Raw genomic sequence first — 23,236 nt, forward strand, 5'->3', positions numbered from 1 at the left:
GTCCTTGGTTATGGTAGAGATGGTGCAGGTCTAATATATCTTAAATGACATAATGGTACTGACACTTCAAAAAAGGAGGAGATGAAACTGAGTGGCTACAAAATACATGAAAATGAACTTAAGTTGCCATACTGGGTCAGACCAAGGGTCCATCAAGCCCAGCATCCTATTTCACGGCAAGGTTCACGGGGTGACTCTGGCTGCTCATCCAGATGTGGTGCATTTTCTTTGAGGGGCAAAGCATTTGCGCTGTCCACTTCAGAAGCTCTGCGTCCTGAGAGGCATGTGTGCGGCGCAGTTTGAGCCTCTCCGAAGGGCTTCTATCAAGGATCTCACTGTGAAGGTGGTTTTCTTGGTGGCAATTGGTTCTGCCAGAAGGAGTTCGGAGCTTCAAGCTTTGTCATGTAGAGATTCTTTCTTGAGGATTTCCTTGGGGACAGTTCCAGCCTTTCTCCTTTATTTAAATCAGTCGGTGGAACTCCCGACTTTCCCAAGTTCAGAGACTATGGACCTCATGCGAAGCAGTTCTGGATGTCAAGCGTGCATTGTTGCAGTATCTTAAAGTTACTAACAACTTCCAGTTGTCGGGTCACCTTTTTGTGCTGTGGAGTGGTGCAAAAAGGGGCATAAAGCATCGAAAGCCCCGATTGCGCGGTGGTTGAAGGAAGCCATTAACTCCGTGTATGCCTGTCAGGGGCATCTGTTTCTGGGAAGGCTTAAGGGCCCATGCAACTCATGCCCAGGTGCCATCTTGGGCCGAATATCAAGGTGTCCCCGCAAGAGATTTGCAGGGTGTCGACTTTGGAAGTCTTTCACACTTCAGAAGGCATTATCAAATGGTTGCCCATGGGTTTCGGGGAGAGTGTGCTTTGAGTGGGACTCTCCAGGTCCCACCCTGGTTAGGGAAGCTTTGGTACATCCCAGGAGTCTGGACTGATCCGGGTACATACAGGGAAAGAAGAATTGGTTCTGCTAACTTTCATTCCTGTAGTACCACAGATCCGTCCAGAGTCCTGCCCGGGTCAGATGGGGAGTTCAGGAGAGTCTGCTCGATTTAGATCTAGTGTTGCATTTATTCTTAAGAACGGCACAGCTTTTGTTCAGTCCTTTGCGGTTTTTTTAATTGGGGCAAAGTTCAGATGGTGCTTGGCACAGAGCGATGGATTGGTGTTTCAGCCTGATGCCTGGTTTACAGAATAAGGAAGATATACAAATGAACCTGGTGTAGTCCATTTAAACTGGAAGAGGGTGGTGGTAGTGGATGTAAGCCAATGGACTCAGCCTGCCCCCTCAACAAAGAAACATTCTAGGACCGTGACCTGTACCAAGCAGTTCTTTGAAGAGCCGGAAGTGGCTTCCTCGTGCAGGCTACAGGGAAAAAAAAAGACAGCATCAGGGTGGATGGGGTGGGCCTTGAGAGAGACTGGGCTGAGAGTGACTGCTGAGGATGAGGTGGGATTAAAGAGAGTGACTAATAAAGTTGGGATGGAAAGAGCAGGTGGCTGCTGGGGATGGTGGAGGACTGACAGTGTGACTGCCGAGGCCAGGGGTTAGGAGCAAGAGTGCGGGCGATGGGGGGGAAATTGAGAGCATGACTGCTTGGGTGGGGATAAGAGGCAGTTAACATAAATGTTCTGAATTTGAACGGGTGCAGCTCTAAATATTTTGGACAAAGAAAAAAACAAACATGAAATGGAACAATTGCAGACCCCTTTTCTAGGGACCCAAAATAGAAGTGATGAGCTTCCTAGACAAGTGAGACTGTAGAAGTCAGCAGGTCCAAGGCTACAGCGTATAAGCAACCCAAGGAGAAATAGCTGGAAGATTATAAGCACAAAGGCTCATGATCTAGCACTAAAATTCCAGATCTGCATGACCTAGGGGCAGAGACAAACCTGGATCCTATATCTTGCCATCAAAGAGAGACATTGTTTTCCCTCAGCATTTTTAAAGAGAGAGATCAAGAATGACACAAGACATCCATACCCACCACACCCATACCTTCTCAACAAGCTCTTAAATGGTCCTTCATGGCAGCAGCTCACAGTGTGTAGAGTGTCATCTAGGCTTTTTTTTTTATAATCCTGAGGAAGGCGCCTTATAGCAGAATGATGTTTTGTGGGGGAAATAGTGGGCAGCTGGCCCCACTGCACAGTATCGCCCCCATAGCGCCACGGGAAAAGGTGTTGCAATTTTCCGCAGTGTTGCTGGCGATAATGTGAAAAACATTATCGCCTGCAGGGCTGCCGGGAGATAACTCCGAACCCACTCCTCCCCTTCCCCTAATTTTAATAATACTGCCGTGCTACCGGCACACCGCACAATAAAGAATGACCCTGTTAGCTTGCAAATCAGATAACCTGAGGTAAATCTAATCCCTGAAAGAGACTTCCATAGCCTCGGGTTGAGCTGAATAAGAGTTCAGAATAATAATTCATTAATACCTCAGTTAGTTGCTGTGTGTCAGAAACCATTTGTCCCAGCTTATTCTTTAGGGTACATATAAACTGCCATGGCTTCTTCCCATGTATTAACCTGGCTAATAATTTACTAGGTTTGTTGCCAAACCTAAAAAGTTTACTCTGAAATCTATAAATGCTGTTATCATTTGGTGATGTAATAATTGATTTAAGATATTTCTAGTATCCAGCACCTGTGTTTTTGTCTCAGCAGTCATAAAACTTATATGAGTTACTTGAAATGATGCTAATTGTTTAGTCAATTGTAAAATCGCAGCATCTTTAATCTTATTAACTCTGGTCACAAATGAAATTTCTCCTCATACGACAGCATTCCCAGCTTCCCAGGACAGCGAGAATGAGAGAAACGCTGAAAGCTGTACACATAAAATCTTTATACAGCACTAGCACAATATATGCATGTACGTCAAGGTTTGTTTACTACACCCTTAATTGAAATGTTTAAATAAGTATTTTATTGTAGCCACAGGACAGATTAAACAACACTGAACATACAGCCTTTATTATGAAACTATGTTACTGAACTTATAAGGCACCACCCTAATATTAGGAACAGAAACATGTACAATTTACTATATGTGCCTCTATGTAAACCGTTGTGACGGTAATATACTGAATGACGGTATAGAAAAGATTTTAAATAAATAAATAAATTGTAGGTGAAATAGTGTCAGTTGTATTGAATTTTAAATATTCTTCCCATTCCCCTTTCAAAAAATCCTTAAAAGCAGGATCATAATATAAATGTGGATTAAGATGCCACTTAAATGCATAAGAGAGGGGGGTCCTGATTGTAGTTGAAAAGACAGGAACATAATCTGAAATAGACGATACTCCAATATCTGCACCCCGAGCTAAAGGAAATAGGCAATCTGAAATAAAAAAATAATCTAAGTGAGAGTAACAGTTGTGTAGAGTTAAATAAAAAGTACAATCATACACCTCCATCTATCTAGTTAACTGGAGCTCCTTCATTAGAAAGGGTATCCCTTTTGTAGCTGAATTATCCTTAACAAGCCTAGAAGGCTTAGCATCAATCAATGGGTCTGCTATATAATTGAAATCACCACCTACCACCACCACATGTTCTGGAAATTGACTCAGCATAGCAATTAATTGTGTGAAAAATGTATGAGTATACACATTGGGTGCATAAATATTACAAAAAAAAACAGATTTCCTTCAAAATAGTTCCACACTGACAAGAATAAACCACCCCTGTGGATTAGTTATCTGGTGAAATAGAAGGGCCATTCCCCTCTGCCTACTGGAAAAAGAAGAAAAATACACTTGCCCAACCCAACTAGCTTTCAGTTTTTTTGTGTTCTATAGCATTTAAGTGAGTTTCTTGAAGAGAGACAGTTTGAGCCTTGAGTCTAGAAAAATAGCTCAGAAGCTTCTTTCTTTTAAAGTGGTGAATATATGCCATCTACGTTCAAAGGGAGCACCTTAACATCAATGCAAAATTACAATAAACCCCCAGCAACAGAATCTCATAGACCCGCTTAGGCTTCCATTCCCCAGTACTGTGGATTCTATTGGAAAGGGGTGCTGGCACTTCCATCTACACCAGGGTGCTCTACTGCTGGAGGAACTGGACAGAGCTCTGGCCAAAGACACCCAGAAGGTAGCAAAGGAGAAGGAGCTGGTGGTAGTGGTAGTGGGAGATTTTAACCTGTGGCATGTGGATTGGAGTATTCCATCACCGACTTGGTTAGAAATAAAGAGATCCTGGACCCCCTCCAAGGAACTCTCCTCGGACAAATAGCAATAGAGCTCACAAGAGAAGAGGCATTACTGGACCGGCGACTTATGGATGGAGATAATGTTTCTAAGATCCAGGCATTGGCTACCTGAGCACCACTGACCATCCGATGATCTGGCCTGATATAAAACCCGAGGCAGAGAGGAGCGATAACAAGCTCAAAGGCCTGGATTTCTAAAATGAAGAAGTACCTCAAAGAGGCGCTGGCAGGCTCGGTGGAGGTGGGTGAAGTGAAAGAACAGTGGGCAAAAGTAAGAAGACAAAGAAACCAATATGGCTCCAAGATCAGCATTCAAAAAGTACAAAAGATCTCAGAAAGAAGAACATGGTAAACAAGATCTGGCAAAGCTGAAAAAAATAGGAAAAGAAGTCAGGCTAGCAAAAGCTTGAATGGAAAAAAAAAAAAGATAGCTAGAGAGAGAAAGTGAGCTGAGAAGACTTAGGCATGTCAGTGAAAGAAGGAAGGTCCCCTGTGGCATTGCAAGCGTGAGAGGAGAGAAATGAGGGAAAAGCAGAGAGACTGAACAAATATTTCTGTTTGCTTTTCACCGAAGAAGGGTTTGGAGAAGACCTTTGCTGGTTGCTGAAAGTAAATATTGGAGTGGCATAGATACTGCACCATTTAATGGAAGAGCTTGATGTTTTTTTGTAATAATTGCTTGCTATGCTTTTTTATGCATTATCCAAGTTGGCACAGCTGTCTGCCCTCACAGAGAGTTGGCAGGCGGGATAGCTCACCAAGCAGCAGGTCATGTTGCATGACTTTGGTACAATGGCATAGCAAAGATCCATGCAGAATAACCGAGCTTCCGTTCCAAGTGTGTCATAGCTCCACACAGTAGACCTTTCTCCATTTCCTGGTAATTGCATGTGTGCGAGATTGTGTGCCCAGATGAGAAAACCACCAAGGCAAACAAACTCCTTGAGTGCACTCCATCTTCTGTACTATGGCGTACATGTTCTGCACGCAAGTGAGCTCATGTGGAACATGGCAGGAAAATCCCAGCAATGATTATTGCAGAGTCAGGTTTTTGGAATAGACAGGTGGGCATCGAATGCTCAAAACCAGACAGAAAAATTACAGAATTATGTGTAGCTCTGGTCTTTCTTCCAATTGTAAAAATCTGCCACTGGATCTGTTTCTGTTCTCACCCATATTAGTTTCCTTCACAATTAATCCTGAAAAGAGAAAAATCAGATATCACTCCAGGAACGTGGATTATGTCAGTGTTCTAGAGAAAAATACCATCCTCACACATGCTAGTTAAATAGCTAATAAATCCTATCTTGGGAACAGGCTGGATGCTCCTCTTTCCTCAAAAATATTGAATAAAGTTGCACAGTTGCCATGTTAATCTGCTTGGATATGGGGAAATAAAGGCCAACAAGCATGCATCTGAAAGATTGTCTCATACATGCCAAATCAGTACTTGACTGCCATTGGAAAACGGCTGGAGCCAATATCATGCTCATGCAATTATTGCTCCATGATCAAGCTTTGCCCCAATCCTGGAAAATTATTTCGATGGCAGCCATATAAACTGCCCCTGCAAAAGCTGCATTCCTGTCGATTTGTTGTTGGGGGTTCAAAGGCCGCACAGAACAACAAGTACGTGACAGCTGTTCTGCTGGAAGCCAGCAGGCTCCTAACCCATGGCAAAGGGGGCCCCACTGGCATTCACTCCTGAGCTGGACACGCCTCCTGGCTCTGGGGAACTTTCTGAAGTAGTCACTTGGGGCCCCCTAGTTTAAATTTATGCCACTGCTTCTGACATATGCTGCTGGACCATCCTGTACTCTGCCTCCTTCCCTCTTCAAGTTCTGCTTACAAAAACAAAACGAGGCAGCAGTACTGCACTGTGGGATGTGGACAGGCTGAGCCAGCCCTGGCTCTACCCCCACTCCATCTCCGGATCTGTAGTTCTGGTTTCTCTAGGAAAAGCCAGATTCAGAATCTATACAAGCGCAGTGGGGCAAAGCCAGGCCTCGCTCAGCCTGTGCCCGATGACCTAGGATCAGACCTCAGGTTTACTAGTTATAGTACTGTAGGTATTCCGTACATCCAGCTCGTCCAGATCGTCCATTGCAGGAGGGGGTCCTCTATCACTCACTTTCTGGATCATCTACAGTTAACAGGAAACAAAAAGATAGTGCCAAGATGGGGATACATGTGAAGAGCATGCTCTGTTCTCCCTTCCAGTGCCTTGTGGTCACTCATACTCTCAGGATCTACACATACATAATGCCTGGGGTGCTAGGAGGCACCGTGGCCTGGTGGCTAGTTCTGTGAAACTTGTGAGATCTGACACTACAGGAGCCTGGAGGAGAGTCAGTCTCTCTGACTTAGTTTTATCCCCTGCTATAATAAGTTAATTCAGTGTTTCCTAACCCTATTCTGGAAGCACACCTAGCCAGTCAGGTTTTCAGGATTTTCAAATGAATTATACATGAGATAGATCTGCATATATTGGAGACCCCCTGTATGCAAATCTGTCTGATGCATATTCATTGTAGGTGTGCTTCCAGAAAATACTGAAACACTTTAAGCTCCTCCTTTCAGAAGCTGTCCTACAGTCCAGTTTCCTACGATGTGCCAGGCCATCCAACCCAGAGGTGGCTGCATATCTCTCGGATGTGCAAGGTGTTGGGGTGCCTTTTAAATAAAAGGCACCATATAAAAGCTAATGATTCATTTTAAAGCATTTATAGCCCAGAGATAACTAAGAACTTGTTCTTGGCAAGGCCAACACCTCTACCCATGACCATTCATCCAACATCAGAATAAATTAAAAAAAACAAAACAGTATGAAAATATAAAACAGTAAAAACCAAACAGGATTCATAACTAAAATTAATGATAAATAATTATAATTACTTCTTGCTAATCAGTTATTTAGTGCAATTCCCCCTTATATTTTTCAATTAAAATGTCCATTGAATTATATGTTCTATAGTTACGTAGGTGCTGGGGATATTTAAATAATATTTTTCACCTATCCAGTCTTTTCTCAATTAAATACGTTCTATAGTTTCGTAGGAGCTGGGAATATTTAAATAATATTTTTCACCTATCCAGTCTTTTTGTCTTCACATGTAGGATGCCTCCAGCTGCAAATAACCAATAGATGGAGCAACTGAGCTTTCCAGCAAATAGTCCCTGCCAATGTCTGACTACATAGGTCTTATGTGCCATAGTTAAAAGTACTTTTTTTTTTTTATAAAAAAGGAGTAAAAGGAGGGGGTTCGATACCATTCACTAGCCGATCCTGAGGAGTAATTGGTGCTGTCATTGTGGCTTTGCTAATTGCAGTGCCTCTTGTTTCTTTTCGTCTGTTTTATTGTTAAGTTGCTCATGGAGCAGTATATCCTGTATTAAGAATTATATCAGAACGTTGCACATTATCACCTAGGTCTCTGGGTCTAAACCGCAGTTGACCATTAACCTTATAACAGAATTTATTTTTCTGTCTTGCTGCTAATTCTGACGCAGATACCTCAAAATAAAACACAAACTTAGATTCTGGAATTTTCTTGTAAAGGCCTGTGGATGTCAATACCTCCTAGAATGATAACTTTTGTACAGGGGGATCTGCTATGGGTAGGAGTGTGTGCTCCAAGGCTGGATATGGGAATTGGAGACCCTGGAGCAATTTAAAAACAAACAAACAAATTAAAAAAAAAACCCCAGGCCGCTCCCTCCCCCACCCCCAGAAAAAGAAAACACCGGAAATTTTACAAAGTGTGTTCTGAGGGGCCCCGGAGCACCTGCTGTATTTGCTCCCCCTCTTTAACCTGCCTTTGGTGCGATCTCACACCCCAATCATGCACCGACCCAATGAGGTTTGGAGATATGCAGGCGTGCGGCACGTCCACAAAACAAGCGTTAATGTAGGGGCCGACATGATGAGGGACGTGGTCTGTTCAGGCTGCGCCTCAGCTCCCCTCTACCCCACTGTATTTTAACAGCTCACAGCGACGCCCTCGGACTCACGTCTGCATAGTGCGCCACCTGGGCCATCTCGCCTTCTTCCTCTCCCTCCCAGTCCCTCCAGTTGTCAAAATCCACGAACAGCCACGCTGGCTGTGGAAGCAAGCGAAAGGTGAATACTCGAAGGCAAAGAGGCAGAAGTTAGGCAGAAAAAGGGAACAGCAAAACTAAAGCAGCACAAAGCATTTGGGTGACACCAAGGAAGAAAAATAGGGGAAAAAAATGGGGGTAAGCACTCTTTGTCAGGGTTTCTTTCAGCAATATAATGAATAGAAAATTACAAAATAAAAAGAAACTTGCAAAAGTACTCATTTATAGTAGACAAAATAGCTGAGATAAGTGCAATAAACAGATTAATGCATGACCCCTCTCCTCCCTCGCACAGCACAGAGAGTTTGGAGCTCTCTCACAGGCAGTGTCACAAGGGCACCCCCATTGCTCTGTGGTCCCAATAATTATCAGTGCTGATGTAAAAAACATATTATAAATATTATAATAATGACGAGAATCACAGGTGGGCTGGAGTTTCCCCTAGCAATAAAAAAAAAAAAGTGAGCAAAAGCAAACTTATAAATAGCGACCTTTGTCTGAGGTTTGTGTTTTATTTTTCCTGGGAATTTATCAGGGTTTATTACAACAAGAACAGAGATGGGAGAGAGCGGTGGAAAAATGATGACTCGTAATTTTGCCAGGTAAATATGATTTTTGTTCTTGTTGTAACAAAGACTGATAAATTATCAGGAAAAAATAAAATTAAAACAGAAAAACAAAAGTCCCAAAAAGGATGGGTTACTTCAGTTCTTCAAAATATTTGCTTGCCTCTTTCCCTGCTTTATTGCTTCCACTTCCAGATTCATTTGTGGGTCTTTCATATATGTGTATTTTTTTTTAAGTCCTAATATATTTTATTTCTTCTTTTTTCACCCTGTGTGGAGTAAATGGTGCATGCCTTTTATTACAGCCAGGCACTGGATTTTAAAAGCCCCCTTTCCCACTTTTCATCCACTGGTGCTGGGCTCACGGTTTTGCCGGAGTCCACTGAATTTCCTGTCCTGTGCCCATGTTCCGCAGTTTGCTGGCACGGCCAGTGTCGGCAGCACCACGAAGGAGCCCCTGCCCATCTATCACATCCCTCGAAGCCCCTTCGGGGCCTCTGCGCTTGCTCATGTATCGCACCACCCCTCTCAGGCCTGCTGCTGTCCCAGCTCACCTTCTGGTTCTCTTTGGTGAGCCGTGGCCAGGCTCTCTTCTCCCTCAGCTTTCTCAGGAAGCAGGTGATAGATCTATCTGATCGCTTCTCTCTGGAGTCCTGCAGGAAAAGAAGACCCCGCCCCCCCCCAAGATAAAATGGTGTTCCAGGCTCAGATCATGATGGGTTTTCATTTTCTGATATTTCTAAGAGCTGGACGCAAACGCACAGGGCAAGTTCCACATCCTCTCCTCCTGTCTTACAAGGCCCTCTCTTCAATCCTCTCCTGATTTGGATGGGATCTGGCTTTTGTTGTTATGTCCACTGTCCAAGAATCACATCTCCCTCCCCTCCTGCCTCCTCCCCAAACTTTTATTAAAGCTTTGGGACCTTCACAGATCAGTGTCACATCCTACAGAAAGTAAATTCAAACATAAAACGACAGCGAGCTTATAGTGTGGTCAAACCCGAAACAGCAGCATGATAATCAGTTTGCCTATTTCTTGGCACTAAGTTCTCTCTGAGTCTTATTCATAACCCCTCTCTTCCTTTTTTCACATTTCGGTTCTTATTTACTCGTTTTTCAATAAAAAGTTGAGTGACTGAGCCAGCTCCATGGCTCGGGCTGCAATGCTTTGAGTTCAGATCCCTCTCCTGGCTGGCCCCTGGTGGATGGGGTAAGGGAGAAACAGCAGCAACTCTGCTCACGGGCAGAGTGCGCTGTGAAACAGCAGCAACTCGGGTGAAGGGCTGAGTGTTCCTGTACCATACACGGGCCAGGAAATGGCAGGGACTGTGGAAGGTCCAAGTCTCCCTACATCATAACAGGCTTTGAAACAGCAGTGACTTTGTTGAAGGACTGAGTAGTTCCTTTAACCAGCACTGTGTTAAATACAGAAACAGAGAATATAAAGGTAGATATGGACATTATGCCTCTCCGTTTCATTTCTGTAGAAATATTTATATAGAAATTTCTATTCCACCCACTTGCCAGACTGTCATTTGATCTCTGGTTTCCCCCCTCACTTCTTTACAATTAGGGATCCCCTATGTTTTTTACAGTTGGGTTTTTTTCAGTTATGCTACTGTTTTCACCGCCACACCACTGGATGTCCATTGCCTGCATCCCCCCCCCCCCCCCCCCTTTTGGTGAAGAAATATTTTCTAATGTTGCTCCTGATTCTACCCCTTGGATCCTTATACACGACCGGGCATTCTTTCCAATGGAAAAGATTTGCTTCTTGGCCTCATTTATATTATGGACGTATTTGAATCTCTTGGTTACATCCTCTCCTCTAGGATACACATATTTAGGTCCTTCAGTCTCATCTCTTATGGGATTTTGTGCAGACCTGCACCATTTCAGTAATCTCTCTCTGGACTGCCTCCAGCCGGTCTATTAGGGATGTGCATTTGATAAAAACAAATGAAAAAAAAAAAAAAAGCAACCAATATGGCCATTCCCAATGTACTGAACCAAAAATAGCCTCTGATGAAAATATCCCCAAATCTTTGTGTTTTTTTATAGTTGTTTAAAATAAATGGTATTCCCGAGGCCTTCTGGTAATGTCCAGCCCCCCCCCCCAAAAAAAAATAAAATGCCATCTGGAGCCTCCATGACCCTCTCTGATCCCATCCTCCAGCCCCAAAAAAGAAGGTTAGCCCAGCCTGGACCACCCCAGACCCGTCTGCCTCCCCAGTTACCTCAGGAGTGATCCCCACTCACTCCTGCACTGGCTGACAATACATTTAAAGATGGTGCCGGCTGCACGAAAGCTAATGCTGTAATTATGTCATCTCAGCTCCTGCCTCAGGTGCAGCGGGTGCCATTATGCTGTGCGTACATCAGATAAATAGTTCTCATTCTGTCTATTCCTTGGTTTAGCTTCCTCCATGCCCATGCAAGGTGAAGAAGGGGGATGACTGACTCAGTGTAAAGATACCATGTCAGCACTTACTTTTGGATGCACAGATTCATACAACTTGATTTCATTGTACATTTCATCTCCATCGGCGTTCATACACCTGCCCCCAAAGAAACAAAAACACAAAAGAAACCCCAAATGTAACATGGAAAACACCCAGAAAGAAATCAGCTAGAAAAGGCTGCTGTTCACAGCCAGGTGGACTGAGGTCTGCAAGCGTCTTCATAAGAACATAAGAAATTGCCATGCTGGGACAGACCAAGGGTCCATCAAGCCCAGCATCCTGTTTCCAACAGAGGCCAAAAACCAGGCCACAAGAACCTGGCAATTACCCAAACACTAAGAAGAACCCATGCTATTGATGCAATTAATAGCAGTGGCTATTCCCTAAGTATAATTGATTAATAGCCATTAATGGACTTCTCCTCCAAGAACTTATCCAAACCTTTTTTGAACCCAGCTACACTAACTGCACTAACTACCTTCTCTGGCAACAAATTCCAGAGCTTTATTGTGCGTTGAGTGAAAAAGAATTTTCTCCGATTAGTCTTAAATGTGTTACTTGCTAACTTCATGGAATGCCCCCTAGTCCTTCTATTATTCGAAAGTGTAAATAACCCCCTCTGGAAGAGGGAGCAAAGTTATTCTGTCTGCTACCAGCATATGAGATGCAGACTTACCTAAATATCAGCTTCTCCTTTTCAATTTCTACTGTAACATCTTTGCTGTCTTCCACGCAAAACTCCAGGAAGACGTATTTCGGACGGTCGTACCAGAGGGTTTTGGCAGGTTGCCTTGAAAAAGAATTAAGAAAAGTAAATGGGAATCCACTAGAAATCAATTCTAAAAAATTCTGTCCCTGAGAAGCAACATACAGTCGAGATCTGGATACAATGAGCGGACACAGACTACTAGTTTTCTGGATACAAAGCAACAGGCAGGCCAGAGGATCTGAACAACAGGTAACAGCCTAGAACAGAGCTTGTCCAGAATGAATATCAGATAAATTTGCACATAGTTTCCAAATTTGGGCTAGTCTGAAAATAAGATCTTTTTTGCAGCCCTCGGGGATCAGAATTGGAGAAATCTTGGCCTAAGGTACTCTGGAGGTAAACTAGCAGGCAGGCTGGAGAGTCTAGGTGAAAGGCAGTGAGATTACAAATAACACAAAAAAAGATTATTCCCAAAATGTAGAAGGACTTGAAATTGGACTTGAACTCAGGATCTGAAAATCATCTTAGTTCTTCAGCAAAATGGGTACATGCACTCCAGTGCCTCATCTCTTCTTATCCACTGTTACCAGGTGGCTCTAGACCATCGGGAAAAGCCAGGCCAATCTGGAATTTAATTCATTGCATCCGTAGATTGCAGTCCTGCTTCTTCTGGAGGAATTGGAACTACAATTCCATAGAGGATGTGAAGCAAAACCAGGACTACATTCAGCTGGTCCTGGAAATTTTGGGGCCAGTTGGAGACACCATAAACCTTTCCCCAGATATACTGGAAATTAAGGAGCCTTCAGAAAAGTCTCATCCTCGCTTCTGCTTCTGATTTTCCAAAGTATGGTGTAGCTAGTAGCTAGTGAGAGGGGGCACCATTTCGGCAGAAAAATGTCCTACCATCAAGTGACCCAGTCTCTGGAGGGAGATTGGTGGCCCCTGCTGGGTTTTTGAATTCCCGTCTCAATGCACTGTCAGGGCAATACAGTAAAGTCCGTGGGAGAGCGGGCGAACGACCGCTCTCCTGTGCACGCGATTCACTATGCAAATTAGGCTCGGCGGTAAAAACAGGCAAAAGGAGGCGCTAGGGACACTAGCGCATCCCTAGCGCTTCCTTTTGGACCGGAGCGGCGCCGTCAGCGGGTTTGACAACCAACGCTCAATTTTGCCGGTGTCGGTTCTCGAGCCCGCTGACAGCCACGGGCTCGGAAACCGGACGCTGGCAAAATTGAGCGTCCGGTTTTCGACCCGCCAGCCGCGGGCTGACTTCAATTTTTTTTTTTTCTTTTGGAAACTGTCGGGACCTCCGACTTAATATCGCCATGATATTAAATCGGAGAGTGCACAGAAAAGCAGTTTTTACTGCTTTTCTGTGCACGAAGAAATTAGCGCCTACCCAATTTCTGAAAGCAAAATGTGCGGCTTGGCTGCACATTTTGTTTTCTGAATCACGTGGGAATACCTAATAGGGCCCGCAACATGCATTTGCATGTTGCGGGCGCTATTAGGTTCGGGGGGTTGGATGCGCGTTTTCGGCCACTTACTGAATAAGGGGTAACGCTAGCGTGTCGAAAACACGCGTCCAATAGAGGGTTAACAGTGCGCTCCGGAGTGCACTGTACTGTATCGGCCCATGTGATATTAGTCATCTTGCTCCTGCCATTGCAATGAGCCTAACAGCAGGTACCAAAATGATCAGAAGGGGACTGGTGTAGTGTCTCCCTTCAGGACTGGGAGGGTGGGGCTTGCTTGGAAGATCTGTACAATGGGATTTCACAGTTTCATGGAGCTGATTCTGATAGGAATGCGGGTGGTGTTGTCAACATGCGTCAAAGACCAGGCGAGTGTGGCCCTCCACATCCGCAGAAGGCAAAACTCATTTGCACAGTTCTTCTGCTAATCCAGTAAAGGGAACATCTCATGAGAACTGCCAAACTGGGCCAGACGAAAGGTCCGTCCAACCTGGCATATCCCATTTTTCACAGCAGTAAGGGGTGGGGTAGTTGGAGGAAGTTTATAAGAAACAGGGCCCGTGCATGAGGCTGGGACACTCTGCAAAGAATCCAGCTGTGAGGGAGCTGAAAGTCCTGCCATTGGCACTGCCTTCCTAGCCTCCTCTCATTCTCACCTCCCTCCAGGAGCTAAAAAAAAAATATAGAAATATAAATATAGAAAGAGGGCTAGAGAGTGACACATCTTACACTCCCCTAAGCTCCTGCAAAACTACTACAGGAAGAATAAGCTCCCGCTAACGCCCTGCAGGGGTTCTCTGCACACAGCCCACGTACCTCATGGCTCTCCCGTGGCTTTGCTAACGCGATGAAGGATTAAGAAGGCAAGTCCTCTCCAAATACAGGAAGCTGGCTATGAAGGCATCGCCCCTTCATACCGGAGAGACTCTAACGAGAGTGCCTTCTGCCCAGACTCCTAAACTGTCCTTTTGGTCTGGTGGCAATGGAAGCAACTTTGTCTTCTTTCTCTTCTGGACCTGGCTTGCTATAATTAGCTCGGCAGCTCTTCAGCTGTCACTTTATATAAACTCTCCCCTCCCCCCCCCCCCTCCCCAAAGAGCTTTCTAGAGCCTTCCAGAAGCCCAGACACCAAGAAAAGGACAGCTTGGATGCTCCCAGCACCCTGAGGGCTTCCCAGGGCTGTAACTGGAGACCATTTAATCTAATCGGTAAAACGCGGCCTTGCCTTTTCTGTACTGTGTCTTCCAGGGATTTATTTTACAGGACCTGAATACTGTCCAGGACAGGGCGGGGCCAAGTTCACTAAACACTGTCAGAGCTGCTGAGTAACTGCAGGTCATGAATGGCTCCGTCCTGGTGTTCTGAATTGCCCTTCTTGAAGCTTTTTTTTTTTTTTTTTTTTTAACAAAATAAACTTTATTGATTAGAAAGTTATACATTTTACAAAGTGATAGTTAGAAACTTTGTAATTTCACACAGGGCAGTTGAATTACCTAGCCATCATGAAAGAGCATCAGAAAAATTGCAAGTAAAATAGCAGATCGGGTACATAAGATGTTGTAACTGTCAGATTAAATGTGGAATTCGCATGCTTAAAACTGAGCAAAGTTTAAATAACTCTTAGTCATCAATGTCAGGTGCATTGCTGTTGAAGGAAGTCAAAATGTAGTGTAATTGACAAGGAAAACAGTTTAGTGCCATCAATTTTGAAAATGACAGCTTACATTGCATTCAGTTAGAGAAACAAAATGTCAGATCTATTACATATTCTTGTATGTGGCAGGCTGTAGAAAACACTTAGCTACTGTACGTGAGTTTGGTAACATAGAATCATGGTAGTGTATGGACAGCATCTGGCCTCTATCAACCTACCAGTGACAACTGGTAGGCTGCTGGTGCCAACTGCTGGTGCCAACTGCGGTGCCTTTAACTTGAAACTACTCATCATCCTCCTCAAGTCTGTGAATGACGCTGCAGTCCTGGAGTAGGCTCTGGACAAGCTTGCAGCTGGCCTGGGTGGGCCCTGCCTCCCGCTGTAGCTCGAGAAGATTCCCGGCAAAAAAAGGGAGGAGGTCCCAGAGGCAGCAGAGGAGCCTCCAGGTAATCTCGGATGGACCCTCGGATGTGTGTCCACAGGACGTCGACCTGTGGGTTATGTATTTCCTTGGGTTGCAGTCCCTGAATTAATGGAACAAAGACATCAGTAAGTCACGAGCAAAAGAGAACTGCCCTTCAAATGTGCAGTTTCTCGGGCAATGCGTGCTTCTGCTGAGGCCCCCTCGCCACCCTGTATGGGCATCCATGCCATGTCTCTGAGTCAGTCTCTCAGATTTGATGTGCAGGTGGCCTCTGGTAGGTTGCTCACAGGCTCACAGATCAGCTTGTAGATGTTCCTTGGTATCTGTAAGGACAGATACCAAGGATATTCTTCTGGGAGAAGGAAGAAACAGGACAGAAGGTGCCCTGCTGCGTGCTTCTGAAGCAGGCCGGTTAGGGGTTCCTTAAACTGAATTGTCCTTTTGCAGTTTTTCTGTAGTGTCCTTCTTTGCTGTTGCATTTGGCATCATCACTCGAGTTTTCCTGCCTGCTTTCCGTTGTGCATGGACAGGATCAAATATGACTCTGGTAACAGAGCGGGGCCCCTGGGGGCCAGCGTCCTGCTCCTGTCAGTGCTAGTGTATGATTTTTCCTTGCAGGGGCAGAGTGGCTGCTGCCCCCGCATAGGCTGCACATATTAACCTCTTTGCAATCTTTTGCTTTGTGTCACAGTCTTAGGCAGATCCTGCAGGTCTTGGTCGAGCACTCCTTTGCCTGGCGTTCAAGGACTCCACTCCTCCTGCAGGTCTGTGGTTGGGCCAGGTCATACAGCCCCATGGAGGCCTCATACTGATACTCATAAAGCAGGAATACAGCACAGAAATGCTGTCTTCCTCAGGGCCCCATAGAAGCGTCACACTGATACTCATAAAGCAGGAAGAGTCAAAAATACGAGATCATGAAGGTGGGAGACCAAGAGGATGCTAGAGTCAGCAATGACAGCTGATATTTTCAGGAATTTATCGATGTAATAGTTTCTGGCGCCTCCCAGTGGAACTTGGGACACCCCTGTACTCCTCCTTTCCAGAACGTCACTGGGCTAGAAACATTTTTCAGGCACTCGATTGGTAAACATGCCGGAAGTCTAAACGAATTGCAGGGAATGCATTATATCCCTGCATCCTGCTCCTGTAAATACCTTTTAAACCGCCCTGTCCTTCTTTATTGATCATGGCTGGGGGGGAGGGGAGAGCAGATATATTCTGTGCCCCTGGTCCTGTACAAGCCTCCTGGGTTGTTTGTTTTGAAGAAACAGGAGGCACAGCTCAGAGTGCACCTTAGTCCTCTGCCTTACAGAACTTGCCCCATCAGCCAGCAGTTTCTTCCTGCTCCTTTGAAACGAGGGCTGAGATCTGGCACCAGGAGTCTTCATTTGTAACTACCTGGAGATTTTTCTCCTATTTTAAGCTTAGTCAGTCATTACAGCAATGGTCTTGGACCAGGGGCCTCCTCTCATGCATCATTAATTCAGCCACTAGATGTCACCTTTAAGCAATGACCATGACTCCCTCCATTTCCCCCCCCCCCCCCCCCCCCCGGGGGCTATGAACATTGCCTATGCAGCATTCCCAGTGCCAGGTGACCTAGGGAGTAGATGACCCTTCCCAGGGATCGAACTAGGGCCCTTCCTCATGGCAGTGCCAAACACTTTCCAGCCGGGCCGGCCCAAGGCTTTTTATCTGGTTCCTTTTATGATATGACCATCTCTCCTCTGGGATTTGCTTGTGCTGAGATCCCTTCGGGAACTTTGCCTCTGATATTATCTTCTTTGCCTTAAAAGCTCTTCCTACACATTCCTGTTAAACAGTTGTGTACAGGTTGGGTGCTGAGATAGTTGGTGGGAGGGGAAAAGAGTGGTGGGTGGGACCAGTGAGGGGAGTTTTACGACCTGTTTCATACATGCCTAATCTACCCAAGGGCAAGTGGGGCACCTTTCAGAGCTGGAAATCCTCTGAGCCCTTCCTGAGAGGAAGGAGGTCAGTCAGCAGTTCCATGCTCACTAGAGCGGTGATTCTCAGACCTGTCAGGTTCTCAGGATATCCACAATGACTATGGATGACATAAATTTGCATACAGTGGAGACTCAATATATGCAAATGTATCTCATGCATATTCATTGTGGATGTCCTGAAAACCTAAAGGGCAGTGGGGTCAGTAGGACAGGCTTGGGAACCACTGCACTAGGGCATGATAGGCCACCCAGGCTTTCTTGTTAAACACCTCTGCAAAGCATCCTGGGATTGTAGTCCTGCTTGTCTTATTGGCCAATCACACTACATTTTATGTTAAGAGATGGAAACCTAGGAGTGGAATCAGACGCCTCCATTCTCATTGAGCCAGCTGGCCACCCTCAACAGGAGGTGGGTGCCACAGATGGAGGGTACAATGCCTGAAAATGCAGGGATAAGGTTGTCAGGACCATTCCTTAAAAAGGAGGCTGGTGCCTTCTGGGCTCCAGCCTCCCTGCTGAGGGTCTGCCAGCTAAGGGTCCTGCATTAGCAAAGAACAGAAGAAAATACCTTATTCTCTGGTTACTAAGGATAAAGCAGTGTGGTTGCCATGACAATCTACTTCAATATGTGGAAATAAAGGTAAAAATGTAAGGCGATACCTTTTTATTGGACTAACAGTCCATTTCTTGATGAGGTCTTAGGAGCTAATATTCCCTTTCTCTAGTTAATAGGCATGGAAATCCAGTCTTCATTTTGTAACTTCCACCCTGAATCTCACTAAGGCTTACATATAGTTCAGTTTTCTTAGTATTATTTATTTATTTATTTATTTATTTATTCCTATTCCCTGCAATTCTAAACAGTTAATGTGTGTGGCTTACATCGTTACAATCATAAAATCAAAAACATTACATGTACACTGACATAAAATCAAGCAGGGGTAAAAATGCATTAATTCGGTGGAAACTCTGCATTTATGTAATTAACATGAATTAAAAGCCTGCTTATCTTACAGCAATACAAAACCAGGCCCGGCGTCACTGGTGTGCAAACCGTGCAATTGCACAGGGCGGCACACCCGATGGGGCGGCCTCAGGATCGGGGAGAGGCCCTTGTTGCCGCCGGTGGACCTGTTTCCACTGGTGGTAGAAGTGGAGGCCCGTGGTGCTGGGATCGGGTTCACCAGTGGCAGAAGAAAAAAATCGCATCCAGGTGCTCCTCCTCTTTCCTGCCTGCACGGCCCCGGAAGAAAAATGTTGCCAGAGCCGCGCAAACAGAAAGGAGGAGGAGTCACATGGAAGCCTGCGAAAGCAATGATCCGAAAGTCCGGCAGGAGAAGGGGGCAAGGGGGCGGAGCCCGAGTGGCAATTGCATGCGGACACCGTTCCTCGCCGGAGGCTACAGAGGGGAGCCTGCAGTGGTTCGGCAGGGCGGTGCCGGCGGAGGCTCCCTCCCGTGACAGGCGCCAGACACTCCACGTGACTCCCGCTGCCTGGCCACGCCCCTACCCACCCCACACCTGCCGATCAGCGGCGCTTCCGAGCCCCACACTTCCGGTGGCAAGCGGGAAGGGGGTGGGGACTGCTGCCCCGAATTTAAATTTGGGAGAGAAATTTGGCAGCGAGGTGGAGAAGTTTACCTGAAATTTGGGTGAATGGTTTTTGTGGAAAGAAAGTCGTGTATGACTGCCAAATAGGGCTGTCAATTTTAAAAAACAGAAAAACCAGCCAGGATCCTCGTGCCCTCTATCTCCTCCCTTTCCTCACCCCCCCTTCTCCCCAGCTCCTGACCAAGAACTTTTCTCATGAAGCAGGGGCTGATCCTAGGCCCAACTATGCCAGCGGTGGCAGGGAGTGAAGAAATGCGGGCCAAGGACGGGCTTCCAGGCACAATAAAGGCCCCCTGTGCCCGTAGGTTGACTGTTATAGAGGCCATATCATTGTTAACCTATGGAGGTGGGGGATCCTACTACCTCGCTACCCGCCCCTGCTACCACAGTTATGCCCAGGACCAGTCCTTGCTTTATGAGTGCGGGGAGTGGGGGAGGAAATAGTGGCAGATTGGAGAAGAGGGGGGAAAACATTTTGGGAGTGGAAGCAGGTCCACGACTGGGCGTGCATTTGCACGGGGCGGCACACCCGGGGGAGGTGGCGAACCGGCGGCAGCAGTAGAGGCCACGGGACTGCCGGCAGCCAAAGGAGAGAAGCTGCAAGCTGCCGGGGCAGTTCAGTTCTTCTCAGCACGTTTCTGTGTATGCTTTCTGACCTCTTTATGTAATTTCTGTGAAGGGATCCGTAGCAGCCTGGTTTCCTAATAAGAGTTTTATTGGTGTTCAAGGGCCTTGTGTAATGTGTGCAGTGTTGCCTTTTCATAGATAAGGTTGTTAGGGGTTTTTTCGTATGGAAGGTTTACTACATTGTAACGGTAATTCTGTTTGTTCATGGCTTTCTGAGGGCCAAGCTCACACCCAATACGCATTACAAAAAGGTCTAATTCCATAGGAGTTCCAAGTGTCTTTTTTGCCGAGTTTTCTGGTTGGCACCACAGAAGTGCATGTAAATATAATAAGCATGTTGTAAGTGATATTTTTGCCTGAGCAGACTGTACTTTTGAATGTTCTTTTTCATGTAAAATGTATTATAAATGCATAATTTAATTGTGTTGTGTCTGTAAAGGATGTGGGGGTGTGTGAGGTGGTGTGTGTGCAAGGCTGTAGGTTTGCCTAAGGTACCTAATATCCTTCCCTATCCATAGGTGCTGGGGGTGGGGGGAGCGTGTCGGTTTTTAAAAATATAGATTGCAGGACGGAGCTGGGCTTTATATGATGGGCTCAGGACAGACACTGAATGAATCGGGGGGGGGGGGGGTAACATAGTCATTTTTTGCCCAGTGCAGCAAAAAAGCTAGCACCGGCCCTGTACAAAACAGTATGGCTGAGGGTACTAGGGCTACAATAGATGTTCAAACCCCTCATAAGCAGATACTTCCCCCCCCCCCCAAAAAAAAAGAAACCCCAGAGAATGAGGATTCCATCTAAACTGCAACATTGATATTATCAGTATCATATACAACAGTGATCTATTTCGATGGATGAGCAGTTCTTCACTTGACTATAACCATCGGCATATTTGGCTACAATGGTCCTTTTTCTTCATTTTAAATTGCACATAAAAAAAAAAATTAACAGAATCGCATCAATCCATACTATCTGGGGATTAACAATGAGAATTTCATTCCTCTGACACTTAAAATAATCGCCGTGAAAAGACAGGTGTGCCAACAGATGCATCCTGATCTGCTGAAGAGGCAGGGTGTCACACGAGACTGAGCGGAAAAGCACTTGTGAAAGCAGGAGCGGGATTGTGAGGAACTGCAAGAGGACCTTGTGAGGCTGGGGGACTGGGCATCTGAATGGCAGATGTACGTGCACAAGTGCAAAGCCATGCTAGCCATTTCCGCCCAGGAAAAGGATCGTGGATGATATGCTGCGGAAAGCCTAAGCGAAGCATGAGGTGGCGAACAGAAAAAGCAAAGAGAGAGTTAGGAAGGGTTTGGAAAGGAATGGAGAATAAAACAGAGAATGTCGCAATGTGTCTGTATTGCTTCATGGTGTGACAGCGCCTTCAGTATTTAGAGAAGTCCATCTGAAAAAAAAAAAAAAAAAAAGACAGCGGAACTAGAAAAGGTACAGAGAAGGGCAACAAAACTGATAAAAGGGACGGAAGGTTACACGGGTTAGGGCCCTCCAGCTTGAAGAAGAGGGGGATGGTTAGTTACCCTAAAACTGGAGGTCACCCCATGAAATGAACAGGGAGCAGATTTTACCCTCCATTGCCTCAGGTACAAAGTTTAGATTGTAAGCCCTCTGGGGATAGGGAAATACCCACAGTACCTGAATGTAAACCGATGTGATAGCTCAGATCGAATGCTGGTATATAAAAAATAATAAATAAATAACATTTCAAAACAAAGAGAAAATATATATTTTTTTTTTCACTCCATGTACAATTAAGCTGGGGAATGTATTGCTGGGGGAGGTTGTCAGGGTATCCAGCATAGCAGACTTTAAAAAGGGGTTGGAGAATTCCTGGAGGGCAAGGCCATGAACTGGTATTAGCCAGCTAGACTCGGGGAAACCACCAGTTTGCCCTGGTTTGTAGGCAAGGAAGCTTGGGTCTATTCTTTGGGTTCTGCCAGGTACTCTTGACCCAGAGGGGCCACCAGGCTGGGCTGACTGGACCTTTGGTCTCACTGGGTATTGTTGGTACCTATACTAGTGGGCAGGGTGGGGATCACATGGCTGTAAGGGCCCTTTCACTGCTCACCAGTTTGCACAAGCGGCAGGCAGTGAACATTGTTTGTTTGTTTGTTGTTGTTGTGTTTTGCAAAAACAGGCCTGCAAAGCCTTTTTTTTTTTTTTTGGCCCACTTATTTTTGCAAAAGTATCTCCTTAAGGAGCTGCTTTGCGCGCGTTTTCCTCGCAGCGGTGCATTAAGGTGGCATTTAAATGCACTTCTGCCGGCAGCGCTCCCGGACATAAGAGCTAAATCAGAGCCATTCGCAAATCATTTCTCCTGCATCCTGCGGGTTCCCGTCTCAAGTCTGATTTTGCAAAATGGCTAAAGATGGAATTAAAGGAAAGGTCAGAAATCCTCCAGCACCTTCCTTAGTCCTAAGTAGGGTGCTAGAGTTAGATTTCTCGAGAGTAATCACAAGATCGCAATTCTAGAGTAGAAACTATAAACATCCTCATTTTATAATCTATCAAATGATTATTTTTTCAAATGGACAGCGCCGCCCTCCTGGAATTCAAACAGAGCTCCTACGGCTCTCTTTCTTCAAACTTTTGTCTCAGCCAAATAAGTTTTTATTCTGCAGTCATCACAGAAAGAAATGCAATTCCCCATCGCACCATTGACTTCCACCAGCCAAAGTGACGGCTCTGATTTATAACTTCAGAAGACGCTTCCAAGAAACTCGCGCAATTTTGCAGAAAAGTGAAAAGCACGCCCTTCCCCCCCCCAAAAAAAAATCTAGGTTTCTGTAGGAGGGAATTATTTAAGCCCCCATTTGGTGATGGGGGGTCCGGATAGCCCTGCACCTGCCGAATTCCCTGCAAAAAATGGAGCAAAGTTACAGGGCTGGGATAGGAGTCTGTGTCTGTGATTCGGGAGGAGAGGCGTGGGATATGTCCCCCCCCCCCCCCCGCACTGCCTTCTGAGATCATTGACTGAAGCCCCTCCCCCTTACCTTTCTTCATCGGTGTTCGCTTTGCGTCCCATTGTCTCGGGGCCCCCCAGGATGACTCCTCCCCCCCCCCCTTCTGCTGGCGTCTGCTAACCTCAATCCCTGATAAAGCTGTAGGGACAAGAAGATGAAATCTGAGAAGATCAGGACAGCCTGAGAGCCGGACAGAAGAGGGAGGTTTATGGTCCTAGCCCGGATAAGAAGACTCCGGCTGCCCGCAGGGATAGTGCTGCATACTAGCGCCATGGAGGAGCTGAAAGGCTTCTGCCTGGATGGCTTAGGCCAACTGGTGCAGGCGCAGCACCACCACCAGCAGCAGCCCTGCTTCCAGCCCGCAGCCTTGGCAGGGAGCTCCTGCCTCCCCCAGGCTCCCCTGAGGGGCTACTGCTCGGACCCCCTCCC

General features: G+C 45.8%; 2 protein-coding genes across 2 annotated transcripts in view; one reads left to right on the forward strand and one right to left on the reverse strand.

Annotated features, from left to right (window-relative positions):
* LOC115100559 (homeobox protein OTX1-like) overlaps positions 1 to 23,236 on the forward strand; it is a 157,160-nt gene that overhangs the window by 130,588 nt on the left and 3,336 nt on the right. The window lies entirely within an intron of this gene.
* PTGES3L (prostaglandin E synthase 3 like) lies at positions 2,913 to 14,557 on the reverse strand. Its single transcript, XM_029619403.1, has 7 exons — positions 14,355 to 14,557; positions 12,028 to 12,141; positions 11,381 to 11,447; positions 9,444 to 9,542; positions 8,237 to 8,326; positions 6,306 to 6,368; positions 2,913 to 5,424 (listed from the first exon to the last, which is right to left on the reverse strand). The coding sequence occupies exons 1-7, from the start codon at positions 14,357 to 14,359 to the stop codon at positions 5,419 to 5,421; spliced, it is 444 nt and encodes a 147-aa protein (XP_029475263.1). The 5' UTR covers positions 14,360 to 14,557; the 3' UTR covers positions 2,913 to 5,418.

The sequence above is a fragment of the Rhinatrema bivittatum genome, chromosome 11, assembly GCF_901001135.1.
Source record: "Rhinatrema bivittatum chromosome 11, aRhiBiv1.1, whole genome shotgun sequence".
Lineage (NCBI taxonomy): Eukaryota > Metazoa > Chordata > Amphibia > Gymnophiona > Rhinatrematidae > Rhinatrema > Rhinatrema bivittatum.

What these genes read in the sequence shown, in the direction of transcription:
- PTGES3L (XM_029619403.1), bottom strand. An exon ending in TCACCAAAGAGAACCAGAAG is followed by an intron (nt 8,327 to 9,443) that starts GTGAGCTGGGAC and finishes TTGCTTCCACAG; the next exon opens with CCAGCGTGGCTGTTCGTGGA. An exon ending in AGGTGGCGCACTATGCAGAC is followed by an intron (nt 6,369 to 8,236) that starts GTGAGTCCGAGG and finishes TGTTAACTGTAG; the next exon opens with ATGATCCAGAAAGTGAGTGA.